This window comes from Prorops nasuta, unplaced genomic scaffold, assembly GCF_024137725.1.
Source record: "Prorops nasuta isolate Cenicafe-Biocafe unplaced genomic scaffold, Cenicafe_Pnas_1.2 PNAS00033, whole genome shotgun sequence".
NCBI classification, from domain to species: domain Eukaryota; kingdom Metazoa; phylum Arthropoda; class Insecta; order Hymenoptera; family Bethylidae; genus Prorops; species Prorops nasuta.
In genome coordinates this window covers 505,451-520,756 of record NW_027116830.1, presented here as the reverse complement: position 1 = coordinate 520,756, position 15,306 = coordinate 505,451, and the positions used below count along the sequence as shown (strand labels likewise).

Sequence of the window (15,306 nt, the reverse complement as noted above, 5' to 3'; positions counted from 1 at the left end):
ATATATATATACGATATTTAGTCAAATATCCAATATCATATAGCTGTTCTGCAGTTTTATCCACGTTTCAAGAAAGGAAGAATAGTGCTGGTTTCGCATTGCGCACAGATACATGTCATGGATGTTTGGTTAAACAATACAAGTTGAAATCATTTTTCTGCTACTTTTGTTGTTTCGATTTAAACTTTTATTTTTACATTCACAGCCGTTAGTTGAAATAAGTGGTAAAACTAACGATTTAACAATTTAAAAAGCTAGATAATTACTATGAATGCGATGCTCAAGCGTTCGTCGCAAAGAAACCAGAAATATACAACACGCACTTACATATTTAATGTACATTTAGTCGGTGATTTATGGTCATGCTCTTTATTGCTTGTAACGGTGAATTTGTGTTAGTATTAATGTCAGCATGGCTGGGTTGTTCTCTCGCTGTCTCTCTGTCAACTGTCAGCCTGTCACGAGAATGCCATTTTTTAGCTTCTCCAGAATTCTCGTGGAATCCAGTTCATATTTTTGATATGTAGCGCGAATTACAGTTTTACCAAGTCGTATAGACGGAACCAGCGTGCTCAGCCCCCTCCCTCCTCTTCAGGAACGACATGAATCGCGAGGATGCTTGTATACCGGTAAATTTCTACGTTTAAAATTAATCTCAAATACGGCGGACAAACTTGATATTTTACATTTAGATCTACATTATTATTGTTAAGGCAAAAAAGTATGAATTTTTGATACGCGAGTCATCGGGTGCAGCTCGAACGAGATTTTCGTGTCGGTCGTTGAGAAGAGGGAGACCAAGAGGAGAAAGCCTCTTTTTCGGTTCATTCTAATGACGGTTGACAAGAGCGAGACTGTCTGTGTGTGGGCTTTTAGGAGATTATGAGCAAACGTTAGAAGAAGTCGAAGAAAACTGGCTGTCTGGTACGCCCCGTAGTGCCTTCTTCGTTCTTTCCATCATTGAGCAATGTGGTTATTATCAGGAGAGGCTCAAACACTAGCTGTGTCCCACTTTTTCACAAATCGGACTCGAATAAAAGTCCTCCTTCTTCATCATCGCTTTCTTCGGCAATTGTCTAGAGAGGCCGCATAGAGAGACGTTTCTTAAATCGATATTTGATGAAACGATGGATAAACCAATGATGATTGTTAATCGATAGCTATATATATATATATATATATATATTAAAAGGACTTCCTGACAGTTAAATCAGTCGACTATATTGATTCGTAATTTTATTAGAAATAAAGATATCGTTTCTCTATACGCTCTCTCTCTCTCTTTCTCTCTCGCACACACTCACTGTTCAACATAACAAGAATAAAGATCTTCGTTCCGCTTTGGATCTCTGACTCGTCGATCACAAGACACTGCACTCGAAGAAACGGAAATTGTCGTTCCACAAAATAATTCCATGAGATTCGAACAGAGTCGAATCGTCACAGAGAATCGTCCAGAATGTGGGCGATCGTTAAATGTTTATATACCACGAGGATCCCTAGAAACCTTTCTGAGAAGAGTGATCCACGCTTGGGATACACTAGGAGCCGACCTAAAGATGAGCCTAATCCCGTGTCACCGACTCTCTGGAGCATCGATGAAATTTGCTAGACTAAATAATATAATTCGAGTGGCGAAAGTGTTTAATTTGAAAATGTTTCGCAAACGCAACGGCCTGGTCCCCTAGGACAGCAGCAATATTCAGGCTTGTTCTCGAAGCGTGGAGGAATCAATGAGGGATTCAGTCGGGTTAACCAGAGAGTCCAGTCATCAGTCGAACACTTATATATTTGAAAATTCTACGATCACAGAGTTCTCGCGTTATTCGAGGACACGAAGCTTTGTCACACCTATAGAAGATCTACACCAGATTTACACCAGATTTACACAGCGTCCGATCGTTCCGTTTTGGGTATTCTAGTCGCAGGACTCCTGGGTGGTCCAGGGCGACCACTCCTGATGGTACTGCGGCGTTATTTGTACATGTTGCACAGGTGGAGGAGGAGGAGGGGCGGGGTGGACGATGGGAGGCATGTGTTGGTGGTGGTGCAGCTGGTGATGCAGTTGGTGATGGTAGTGTTGATGACCCGGCGGAGGCGGCGAATAGGGATCCCCCCCAACGGCGACGTCGACGACATCAACGACGTCCACCTGGGCTGGCAGCAAAACTGGATTTGGCTGCTGAGGGGAGGGTTGAACCTTCTTCGGGCGACCGACCGGGTTGGCGCCTCATTCTCGGCTCCTCCGCGGCCTGCCCACCTTGCCCTTCCTCACCGGTGCTCCTCCGTTTCCGGCTGCCGCCGTTGTTGCCGCTGCCGACGCCATGCTCGACGACTTCATAATTTTGTGCCAGTCCGTCTCGCATACCGGCGAACCCGAAAGAAGGTAATACCTGAAAACAAGATGGTCGTTCAACAATTAATCATAACCATTCTTTGCGTTTGAATCTTCAGCAGCGATATAGTAATCGGGGAGCAGGATTCATTATAGAAACCCCGCGACTCAGCGATAGGGAAGGGAATAAATTGGGAGGCAAGAAATTCGGCTACTTATAATTTTATTCATTAATCGCGAATGAGTAGATTTTATGCGGAACGGGGGGAAGAAGCTAGATAACAAGATGAAGAGTCGCCTTGCCTGGTCTCACGTACACCTATTATACAACTTGGCCATTTTTAATTCGCACCATACGACAATCACACTACGGGAAGGGGTGGGGAGATGGAAAATGGGGGGAAAAAATTGGAAAGTCGTGGGAAAAATCGGGGAGGAACGCAAGGGCGAGGAAAGATACAGTCCCCGCTTCACGACATCAATACTAAACAGCCAGTTGTAAAGTAGCAAGAAATTGATAAACAATTCGCGGGTCGGCCCACAATCGCTCCTTACAATTTCGGCGAGATCGGCAAAAAAATATCTGTCACGGCGTAAGGAGACTCAGAGTACGACGAGAAACACTGCATCACAGAGAATAGTCCTGTTCTTCCTTTTTCACCTCTTCCGTATCTTGTTTTCAATTCTGTATACCCTTCATTTTCGTAATCCACCAATCGATCCTTGTCATCGTCCCTTAGCTTTGATCCAGATCTCATTACACTAATCAATATTCATAATCGATTCTCGTTCTATTCCGTTTCCACAGTTTAGCAATGTAAGTGAGTTGGCTGCCCTGCCATGGAGTGGATTGGCCGGACTGTCCTATACCAACTGCAGCGAGATTCGAATGTGTCCAGGCGTCTAAATTCTACAGTGTTAGCGCTAGTGAGGAGGAGATCCTACGGAAGTGAACACAAAAGGGGAAAATATGGGAAGGGAATAGAATAATTTCAAAAGGAAAATATTATATGATATTATAGACCACGCATCCATCCACGTTTCCTAAAACCAATCCCTCCTGTGTCGTGCGCGGCAATTACAATGCTCTTATTTTAGAGGACTACATTATCGACATGCGGAAGATTGTTCCACTCACATTCGATCAGCGGCAATGTCAATATTGACTACGGTGCAGTGCCCGACCTCCGCAGCACTTTTGTTACGTCGAGCCCGAGTAACGTTACTTCTCCAGTGCGCTATAAAATCTTAGCCTATATGAAAAGTGTTGATATTTACGGTAAAAAGGGAAAACAGGGTGGCATCACAGTAAAGGGGGGGGGGGATAGATGAGGAAGTTATATGCTTTGTAACGTTTTCGCCATGTTACAATAATATATATATATATATAACTAATCGCTATACAATTATCACGAATTTCCCTCGTTTCTAGAACACTATATACACGTATGCGCTATTACGTGACTGGATGTGATAAGGCTTCTGACGTAACGCCAAGAAAAAGTATATGAAATATGAAATAGTTATCGCTATATAGATAACCGTGTGCTGGTTTTCCACAAGGCGGAAATAAATTAGGTGGGTAAAGTTTTCGCAATTTTTGCGTTATTTGCTTAGTCGCAGTCCTGCTCCTTCTCGCTGTTTATGATAATTAAAGAAATCTTGCAGGGGGATTATGTGGGGAGGGTTGATAAAGGGAAAAGGAGGGGAAGGAAAAAAAAATTTTTAATAGGGTGATGAAAAGCTGAGATTGCATTGAAAAAGCTCAGAAGCCATTACCTGTCGCCCGAGACGAGAGCACCACCACATTTTGTGCATGTGAAGCACTTGAGGTGAAACACCGATGCACCTGCTCTCATAACCAATTCGTTTGCAGGTATCGTTGAACCGCAGCTCGAACAGGCACCGCTATTGCCGAACATTCTGCAACAAAAGAAACAAACACATTTCAATGAGAAACATTGATGTATCAGTTCAACGATGTACTATATATATATATATATATATATCGTTTGTCCAGTATCAAACAATTCTTTATAAATAATTGACGGAATTTCAATTATTCTATTGAAAAAATATTCTAAAGTATTTGAAATCCGACTGTTTCGGATTCTTAGTTGATTCCTTCCAAGTTCAGTGGATAAATCCTCTGCCGGACTCTGCCTTCTCAAGGATTGTAATCGGATTTGTAGAATATTCTATACTTTCTACTCCGCCCAATCCTAGCATTGAAATGCTAACTTATCTATTGTTCTCGCCTGCAGCCTTATCCCAGAGCTTTGCTTTCGCTAAATTATCACGAAAAGTTACGAATACCAAAATAAGAAAAAAGAAGTATTTGCAAAGTATCCCGAGACTCTGCGGAGCTCCAAGATAATTACTGTAGAAGGTAGAAGCTTCGAAAATTAATCGACGGTGCGACTAAAATGAGGTCTTCCGATTGGTGAGATCAGTGCGAATCCAACTCTGTTTGGTCAACTCTTATATATATATATATATATATATATAGAATTATCTAAGCTTCACACACAAGAAAATTTTACTTATTCGTATATATAATGGTTATAAAACGTGCTTGAGAGAGAAATTCCTTGCTTATAACTATATCTTTCGAAGAAGTATAACGTATTTGCTTGATTGATCGATGCTTTATTCGGTTTGTATTTGTATATTTTGTGACGTTACTGTCTACCCCAAGGGATGGAATAGAAAGAGAGGGGGAAGTGACCACCCACAACCCACGCAAACGCTCCAATCAGCAGCGACCTAAAAAGAGAGCCGGGTGCCTTCACGAATATCTTCCGCGAATATTAATATCATCATAGGGGATTCTAACCCTCGTATACTAATTAGAGGCAGTGGTGCCTCGAAAACTACTAATAATAACTCAATTTACTATAAAAACCCCATTTTTTTAAAGCTAGTGCAGTTATCACGCTACAATAATCTATTCAACGCTATTTACGCGGTCTAAACTATGTTAACACGTCTTCGCCTAGGTAGACGCTGCCTAAATTGTGCGGATACGGCTTGATGATCGACCACGTGGCCGGTCGGATCTCGTGCGCGAGCCACCAGTTGGCGTTCGCGATTTCATCTACCGAGTCGCGTGCCATTTCCGCGCGCCACCAGCGGATCCTTCGTCTAACTACGACGTATGACGTCACGCGAATGAGTCCCTTCCTTCGCCAGTCTGCGCGTCATCCCATCGCGGTTACCAACGGTCTAGTCTAACTCTCGCTCCGGTTCGATCAAAACAAACGACTAGCGTTGTTTTGAATTGGGTCTACTAAGGGCGAGGACCACCAAGCCCGCCTTGGGGCTAGCCGGGCTAAACTCATAAAGCTCACGTAACGGAAACTATACTACTTTAGCGCTAAACTATACCACTTTAGCCCGGCTAGCCCTCAAGCCGGACTTGGTGGTCCTCACCGTAAGTTGTCGAATACCCAGAAAACTGCTACAATATGTCCAAGCCTTGATACGTTCAAGGGGAAGTGTCAATCTAAACTGTCGGAATCACTATTTTATGCTACACTCGCGTAATAACAATCTTATTCGGGTCTGACACACAAAACTATGAATTTACTTATGGGACGTCCGATGGATTGACTCCTCCCTAGAAGCCCTGCGGAACCAGTGAAAATTCGCAAGGGCCAGTGCTTCCCTATGGAACAGATAGTTGCTCAATAGCAAATTGGGGGCTAGCGATTACCCGAACGTCACAGAACAAAAATGCACAAAACGAATGTTTACCCTAACTTGTGCCGTCCGATTCTTTCTCTCTGTTTCTTTTGAAAGGTATAACGAGTAAGAGTGTGTGTGTGTGTGTGTGTGTGTGTTGGTGTGATCGATATAGCGAGAGAGGCGTCAGTTCCCGTGAAAACGTTGCAAGAGACACTTGTAAATACGACGCCTTGAGGCCTAGAATAAAGACGCGTGCTTGATTGCGAAATGAGGATTGTGGAGTTTGTTTCCCTTTTCTGTTTACCCCCTTAATCGAACCACTAAAAAGGGAAATATCCTACACTCGTCCTCTTTCTGTTTCTTGCCCCGCTGTGCTTGCCCTTAGGACACTGTAGGTCATCTTTGCCGATAAGATAAGAGTTCGCGGCTCGGTTGGCAATATCGTTGCACTTATCGACTTTATTCGATTTCCGAATGCAACGACTGCTGCTCTGTCGCGGACTTTATATTGGCGGGGGCAGTCACTATAGTTGGTCTCTGTCACTAATAATATTAAAATTACGAGTGATAGGGCAGCGTGCGCGGGAGCAGGTCATGCCCTGCGTCTGTCCCTCTACGTACTCATCTCCCAACACTAAAGGGAATCGATAAGTCATTGGTGAATAATCGATGACTTATCGACCGATTACTCCCTATCTCATGAGAACGATCCGCTGACCTAGCGTTTAAGATCAGCAAAGCGCTAGGTAGCAACTTTTGTAACACTACAGGAACGCAACATTATAATATATATATATATAAAAGAGAAGATTTTAGGAGGGGAGGTTCGCGTGGTTGATTCAGGAGTAACGAGGAGGGTAGAAATAACGAGTAGGAGGAGGGGCAACGGGAGAAATAGGTAAAAAAGAGGAGAATTAACGCAGGGAAGAATTGAAACGTCATTCCACGAGCATTCATCGTGTGGCTATATAGGGTCTAGTTGGCCTGCAGCTTGCTACACGCGTTCGATCAGATCTCGCGACAGATAAATTAGCGATTTAATTATAGAACTGACGGGTAGTAATTAAATTAATATCGAGAAACCGCGAATCCAGTTCGATGCGAGTGAGCTACAATGCCGCGCTTTTTCTATATTTATATATATATACATGAATTTATGTACGCGCGCGTGTGGGTGAATCGGAAATACGAATACGCAGAGCGGTGCACGCGTGCAAGTTGCGCGGTTCGCCTGGTCTCTCTCTCTCCCTCTATCTATCGCTGCATCCCCCATCCTTATTCCTCCTTCTTCCCTCGAAAACAATAACGCGTAGCGCCAATTAGTTTTTTTTCCAAGCAAATTGCTCGATCACACTCCAGCGCTCGGAAACTACAGTTCAAATACAATATATGCATTGTAATTAAACATTTGTTTGCTTTTGAAAAATCAATGCGAAACACGATCGTACGTTCAACTCTTGCAAATCAGTTAGTTACAACGTTTCAGAGAAGTGTTCGTCGGATTATGCCTTTGTAAGTTTTTGAACAACGGCTGCTATTCGTTGCATTGGAAAAGTAGGAAGAGTGAGAGGGGCAGGAGGGGGGGGGGGGGAGGGGAGGTATGTACGTATGGGTTCATTTGTAGCGTGCAGAATGCCACGAGAGGCACTAATTGGATCAAAATGCAATATCAATTAGGACGCGATTCTTGCCGGTTGAAAATTGAGAGAAAAATAAATCGACGAATGGCTTTGCTCGATTAGCGAGGGAGGGTTGATTGTTCAACAAAATTTCCAGAGGAGTAATTTTATTTAAAGTTAAGCGTTAAGTTTTAATCCCCGGCTTGCTGTCGGACGTATAATTCAATTTTCTTCCGCGGAGTTGTCAGAGTGCGCAATGCTAGAAAGGCGAGCGAAACGTGTGTGTATTTTCTTGCTCCTAGGAAGCTACGTGTCTCTTTTCAGTCCCTTGCAGCCTGTTTTAACCACCGTCCCCCCTCCTCCTCCTTGCCCCTCCGACATCCCCATCCAAAGCAGGATCCCCTGCAACATTTTCGACAAAGGGAAAGGGAAAGCCAGGAAGAAAGAGACAACAGTGGCTCCTGCGATAGAAAAGGAAGGGTCCTTTTAGTTGGTAGCAATGGCGATGACGTTGGGTTGGGGGTAGGGCCAGGAAGGTAGAAATAGGTTTCAGCATATACTCGCGCGCACACGCACACACGCGCGCCTTGCACCACCACCGAGCTAGATGGAAAGATAAATTTGCGCGCGTATACGCGTTTGCGAGTGTGCGTGCGCGCGCATGTAGAGTTCGCCTGCTAATGAGTTGATCCCCCTTGCTCCCCCTCCCACTTTAATTGTATAAAGCGCAAATTGGGCGGCTTTAATTAGCGTAATTATTTGGTCCGCCCGGCCGTTTACCAAGATTCCTACATTGCCCGGAAGAGTCCCATGAATGCAATGCAAATAATTCAGCTGAATGTACATCGAGATCTCGTACCCGCACCCCCTGCAAACCCTCGTCGTTCTCTTTTATTTCCATTGAAATCGAAATTTCTTCCTCTACCCCCTCCCCCTCCCTCGCTTGCCCCTTTCCCCTCCCTCAACTCCTCCTCTTCATCCACCACCACCACCCCATTATTCCCCCTTCTCCGTGCGTCTACTTTCCTCATATACACGCTCGCGAAATTTCATTAATTAATTCTACTACGCGACTACACTCCCAACTTGGCCAATCATTTTCGAATAATGGCCCTCGTTTAATTTTCAAACAGTTGCTTAAAAAGGATTAGCTTGGGTTTCGCTATACGATTTAATCGATTTGATAAGTTTATCGGATCAATATATATATATATATGATATTATTATTATAACAAAACTTGATTGATCTCCGCGCGCGACTTTAAGAAAATTCTCTCTCCGTGTTGCCTAACACGAATTTCGATGGAGGATCGAATCAGTCGCACAAGTAGATCGATAAAATATGATCCATGAACAATTAATCGAATTACATTTTGCATTGAGATTCTCTGGCTAGCTAATGAGATTGCATCGGAGGACAAGGAAAATTTAACGAAACTTCTTAAATTACCGATGAAGCTTCTCTCCCCGGGATATCCTCTGACGTAGGAATATAGCGCAAATAATTCAGGCGGACGTGTAAGGAGTAAAGGGAATGGAAGGGAGGGGAGAGGAGGGAAGGCTCCTTTTATTCTAATTGAAATCGAAATTTCGCCTTCTTTTTGGCCAGAGCGCGCCCAATGCTCGATTTGGCTTCACTCGGGCTTTTGTATCGAGATCCCAATCTACGGAAGCCTCCTAATAGCTGGAATTAATTATTTTCGGATTAACGCAAGCCAGTTCCTTACTGGCATCCAGTAATCTCGTTGTGTTTTCTACATTCCCTGCAGCTTCGTCCACACACAAAAATCTTCTTCGTTTCTCTAACGGTGAAACCTTTTCTCGTATATTTTCTTGCGTAAGAATTTTCTTCGATGGCTTCATGCGACATGAAATATAATACATATATCGAATTATTTATATTTAATGAACGAAGATCTATATGGTAATCAGTGGGTAATGGTCGCCAGTTTACATTGAAGAATTACAATGTTAAATTGATGAGAAGACGCTCGACGAAGGTAAATCTTGGTCCTTAGAGCTTGGGGATATAATAACGATCAGTTATGTTCTCGAGTTTTGCGATTAATTAAAAGCTATTGTATATATATATATATGTAGTATACATATACACATATAAGCTAGCTGCGATAATTGGCGGCATACGATGACGCTCCAAGACGGAATTTGCTGATGAATTAAATTGGAATCGGTTGTGCGTTCGGTAATGATGTAGCTTGTTGGAAAATACGGACGGGAAAATTAACTGGCTCTCTTCAGCAATCTCTGGCCTCTCCTTTGGCCGTGCAGAAAATGATTGGAGACTTAGCAACAATTTGCCCCTCGCGACAAAACTTTTTGCGCGCAAAGTTCCGTGCCGTTCCCGGAATCGGGCTTAATAAAGCCAATCGAAATAAAAAAGGAGGCAGCGGCAGCAGGTTCTGCACTGGTGGCGCTGCTGTTGCTGTTGCTGCCGCTGCTGCTTTCCGCTAACCATTTAATTCAGTCAATCAAAATACCTATTAGCCCGCGAGTTCAATTTGGTCGGATCCCACCGAACATTGCTGCCATATTAAAAGATGTCTGAGATATTGGACGGCCCCCGCAGCAATGGCTACGAAACCGGATCGTCCTGACCGAACAAATTAGCCGAGAGACCCACCCTGGGCCCGATCATCGCACAAATCCGTCTCAAACATTTTAACGAACTCGCTCTCCTACATCCCTCCCTGTATAGCTCTGCAGCTTTCCACTTTTCCTACGCGCGTATCGAGTCCCAATAATTATGCCTCTCTCTCTCTCTCTCTCTCTCTATATATATATATATATAGCTATATAACTTTGATAATTGAATCGGCAATATTCAAAAATACCTCTCTACGTCTCTTATATTTTATTTTTCAATTATTTGCCAATACTTCAATAAATATCGTCGTAAATTAAATCTCTATAACTCTCTCGACCTTTCATATATGTGTTTCCCGAATGGCTTTTATTAGATTTCAGGTTAAATAAACAAATTGAAGGGGGCGCCACAGAGCAGTAAAAACTTTCGAATATTTCGATGTTTATCGTCGCATTAATGAGATTGCGGAATTATGCAAGGGAGAGGAGAAAGGCAGGAGGTGGGGTAGGAGGGGGATCGTGGCAGAAGAAAGAGACTCTGCTCACGCGTATCTATGTGTGTGTGTGTGTGTGTGTGCATGCGTGTGCGCGCGTACGAGCGTGCGATTTGATAGTGGAAGAGATTCGATATACCAAAAAGTTGGAAAACATTTTCGTTATAACATTTATAGGTACGTTTTACGAGATTGGCCACTTTGTCGTTGGAACGGAGCAGTTCGTCCTTCGGGAATGGCGAAATGGATCCAAACAATGTAATTACTTATTGGCAATAAGTAAATGGAGAGCGCTGGCTCGGGGTAAGTGGGGAATGCTCGAGGCTTTTGAGGTCGGGGCGAGACCCGAGCCAAAGGGGGAATAGGACTATCGATGTTGCCACTGGAATAAGAAACTCTCTCTGATCTATCATTTCTTCAAAATTCGCGTGAATTTTGGATAACATTCTATCAGTGCTGATGCACATTTAATCTCTCTCTCTCTCTCTCTTTATATATATATATATATATAGCAATTTCTTAAAGCTCGCAGGCCCCCCTCGAGAATTTTACCAAATATTACAAATTATTACTGCAGAGGATATAGCTTTAAAAGATTAATTGGAAGATCAAAAGATCTCTATCTCGAAATTAAGCAATGACTGCCAAAGTATATTCTCATTAAATTTTATTATACCACATATATATATATATATATATATATATATATATATATACTTATATACCGCTTCCTTTTTTACTTTGCGCTAATTATTGGAGAGTAATTGGCCATTGAGCGAAATATAATCAGTTGGAAAAATTTCATTGGAGCACGTTTTGAAGTATTTCGAACAAGTGCGGAAGAGATGCACAGACTCGCATTATTCAACGGGGAAGAAGCTGTTAATTTAAATGAATTAATTAAAGCGAACGGGGCCCAGGCAGGTTCTACGAAATCGAGTAATTATTGCGAGCTCGTGCTGCGTTCACGAGTCCTCCGTGTCTGCGTTTACCAAATCTACCCAGGAAAACCCTTTCCTTTTAAATTTCCCCTTATAGCTAAAGCCTTCTCTCTTTGCTCTCCTTCTCCTCCCTGCACACAGCTGTAAGGAGTCAAACCATTTTTCATACAGATATAGCTATTTATACCGCTAGTTGTATATACGTATACGTGTAACACTATCGACTGTGTGAAGCATGCTATAATTTATTTCATTTAGCTTGATATCGTGCCATCAATCAGTGTTCGATCGAGAGCTAAATATTTTAAAATAGAGAAGATCGATCGATATATATATATATGTAGTTGAATTTATAAATTCTTTTCTGTGTAAACTTTTCCAGTACTCTGCATGGACACTGCAAACATCCAGAGAACAGGTTCTTCATACGTGTCTGTGCACAACGAATTTCTCTACGAGTGTATTGGTACGTGTGTGCTGGTATAGAGTATCTCTAGGAGTAATAAACTCTACGCGTTTGTAAAGATGCTCGGTGGATTAATATTTCAAACGTTCGTTAATAAGTGGTACGAGGGGGGGGGGGGGGAGGTCTTTGCGGAAGAGGGAAGCTTTGCGATCGATTTGGGCTTCTTTGCGTGACTAGTCTGATTACACGAAGCAATGTAAATAAAAAAGAAAACAAGAAAATTGCCAGTGGATGTAGCTGCTCCCAGGGCTCCGCGAATCCCCTATCTCTCTCCACTCGCGTTAGTTAACCAATGATTGAAATCATTCATTAATCCAACTCCTACGGGGAATTTGTTTACCGTATACCCACATTCGTCATTCGCGTAGGAGTTTCGAATCTAGAAACGTTTATTGTCGGTTGATTTTGATTTATAATTCGTCGGAGAAGGAAATAAAGCAAAATGGAGGAACACGATTGTTTTTAATTAGCGGCAACTTAGTTTCTCCCGAGGTTTTCTAAATCCTTATCTCACCCACTGGAATTAGTTGAGCAAGCAATAATTTAAATTATTCATTAATCCAATTCACGACAGGTATATTTCTTTATACCAAATTTCTATTTTTCTAAAGGACTTGACATAATTCTAAAAATATTTTTTTATCATCAACAGATTTTCATCTACAATATAATTCGTTGGAAAATAAGAGAGTACATGAAAAGGGGAGTAATGTGCGATTGTTGTTAATTAGCGAAAAGTCGGCAGTGTTTGGAAGAAAAGAGTGGTATAGAGACGCGATAACAGCTGGGTGATATTATCGTTCTATTTTGCACGTGGCGGCTAGCCTGGGGAAAAATATTTTCGTAGCCATTTACATATAGTTACTAGCGAGCCGAAGCAAGCCGAGCAGAGCCGAGTGCTGGCGCAGCGTGTGGAATCGAAGAGCGAACCGGTTCATAGCCGCCGTAGCATGCAAACGATAGTCTCTTACTCTACAATCCACGCTTCCATAGTATACATGTGTGTATGTATAGGTAACGCAGGCGGAAGAGACGAAACACAGGCGGATCTCGGCTCCATTCGTGCAGCTGCGCACGTTTCACGTGTTCCCGGATGAGTAGCAGGAGTGCACTGCACTATACAACGCATAACCCGCATTTCACCATTTTAATTCCTGACTCTTAGACTGCTTTAATATCCAAATTAATGCTCCTTCCTCGCTTTTAATTCCATTGAGTAACGAAATTATAGCGGGGGCGGTATTGACAAAACGAGACTTTTAGTTGGCAGCAGTGGGGTTGGAATCGTGGCTTGAGATTTCTTCGAGGAAGGGAGAAAAGTGAGAGAGAGAGAGAGAGAGAGAGAGAGAGAGAGAGAGAGAGGGAAAACTGTAGAAAAAGTGAAAAAATGCAGCATTAATGCTATACACAGGTAGAAAAAAACGAGGCTAAGTAGAAAAGCCCCGGTAATAAAGGCGGATAACAGAAACTCGAAGGAAGTTGCTTCTTGCAAATATGTAAAATACCGCTTGTTATTACTAGGTGTACATGTGTACTTGCCTATAAAGTGCGCAGTTTTTCTATACGAGCCAGGAAGATCCGGCCGATATTCTTGGTCGGCCGTGGCTATAGGTACACCGGGTATATTTAAGCGTGCTTATTATCATATAAATACAAGTTGGACTTTCAATTTACGCACTGGAAGCCTCTCTTTCTCTCTTTCCCTCTGTTTTACTATAAAACCTATACCGAGCAACACACCCATAATTACAAAGTTGCAAAAGTTATTATTGTTATTACCGTATCGTTTAGAAACTTTCGTTGCCTCCGATGGACACATAACCCACTCCCCTGCGCCACGACCGCACCTCTGCAAAATCATCCCCTACGTTCTCCACAAAAATTTACTCCGTCCCACGGATCCCCTCCCCCCCCCCCCCCCTTTACTGCAAACATCCATTCGTTTTCGATTTTTACTCGATCGGGGATGACGAGTTTCGTCAAAGGTATATGTCTTCCACCTCGTATCTCTGAGATTTTGAAGGAATATCTCGCTAAATTTTGGAGAGATCGTTGGATTCCAGCCGAATCGGCAGGTATCGCGTGCAAATGGGAGCACCTGCTGGGTCGCTTAAATATATACAGCTCGTTGGAGTCCTGGGGGGATGGAGGCGTCTTCGAGTGGACTGCACGAGCGAGTTTTCTCCAAAGCAGTTTGACTGACGCGGATAAGTGGGTTGCGTTGATCAAAAGTATGCACTCGGAGTAAATTGGACAGATGCAACGGTGACCAGTTGGTGTTGACCAAAAAGGGGGGAGGGGGTGGAGCACACGGAGGCGCAGTTTGGATGGTTGGGCTGTAGGAAGGAGCTGCGTATGGGGTGTGGGGGATTCGAGATACAGCGAAGGAGGAGGTAGAGGGGCAGGGGAAAGTCCGTACACAGGGGTGAATAGGGTTAGGATGGGAAAAAGGGGTTGGGGTACGCTCGTAGAGGCCCGGTAATGAGGGAATGCGTGCCACCCTCCTGATAAGGGTGTATCTCTCGGCGCAGTGGTTGCACACTCCTGTTTACATCGTCGACCAGACCCTGTTACGCAACCTTAGGATATCCCACCCCCTTCCCCATTCTTTTCCCTCCTCGGCTCTCCCCACCCCTTCGATCGGACAAACCGCGGTGACCAGTCGCTGCTGGTCGTTCACCAATTTCCAGCAGCGATCGTCGAAAAAATTCCCATATTTCCCCTGCAATTATTTATATACGAGAGGACGAATGCTGTGCGCGATGAAGGTGCGTGTGGGGAAGAAGAGTACAATTTCTAAGCCTCGTTAAAGGGCAGCGCTGAAAAGGTGCAGATGTGCAAAGGCAGAGGCAGAGGAAAAGACTAGAGGTGTATAATGCGCGAGCGAGGCGTTTAAAGTGCGGAGGAGGAGGGGTCGTTTGTTTCTCATGGAGAATCTCCCGCCTCCTGACTTCATCAGTGCTCGATTAAACGGATACATTCAACAATTTTCACGAACGAGTTGGGTTTTGAGTCGAAAAGGGACGAATGGAAGATGCGGGAGCGTGACGAGGCGTGTAGCAAGAGGAAAATGTGGGTGGGGAGGCGAGGTGGGAGGAGAGGCGAGGGAGGTTGTCACGGAGGTTGGTTATAATTTTAATGACGGCATGTCCGCGCGCAG

At 43.6% G+C, this 15,306-nt stretch overlaps 1 protein-coding gene across 5 annotated transcripts in view; it reads right to left on the bottom strand.

The window, feature by feature from the left end:
- Window positions 1–416: 416 nt before the first annotated feature.
- Window positions 417–15,306, bottom strand: part of LOC136783406 (LIM domain transcription factor LMO4.2) — a 159,659-nt gene continuing 144,769 nt past the window's right edge. For all 5 annotated transcript variants that reach the window (XM_066743540.1, XM_066743541.1, XM_066743538.1 and 2 more), the window contains 2 exons: window positions 4,115–4,258; window positions 417–2,393 (listed from right to left, as the gene is read on the bottom strand). In XM_066743540.1, coding sequence (XP_066599637.1) covers window positions 2,231–2,393; window positions 4,115–4,258 — 307 coding nt within the window. In that variant the 3' untranslated portion in view covers window positions 417–2,230. The remainder of the gene's footprint in view (window positions 2,394–4,114; window positions 4,259–15,306) is intronic.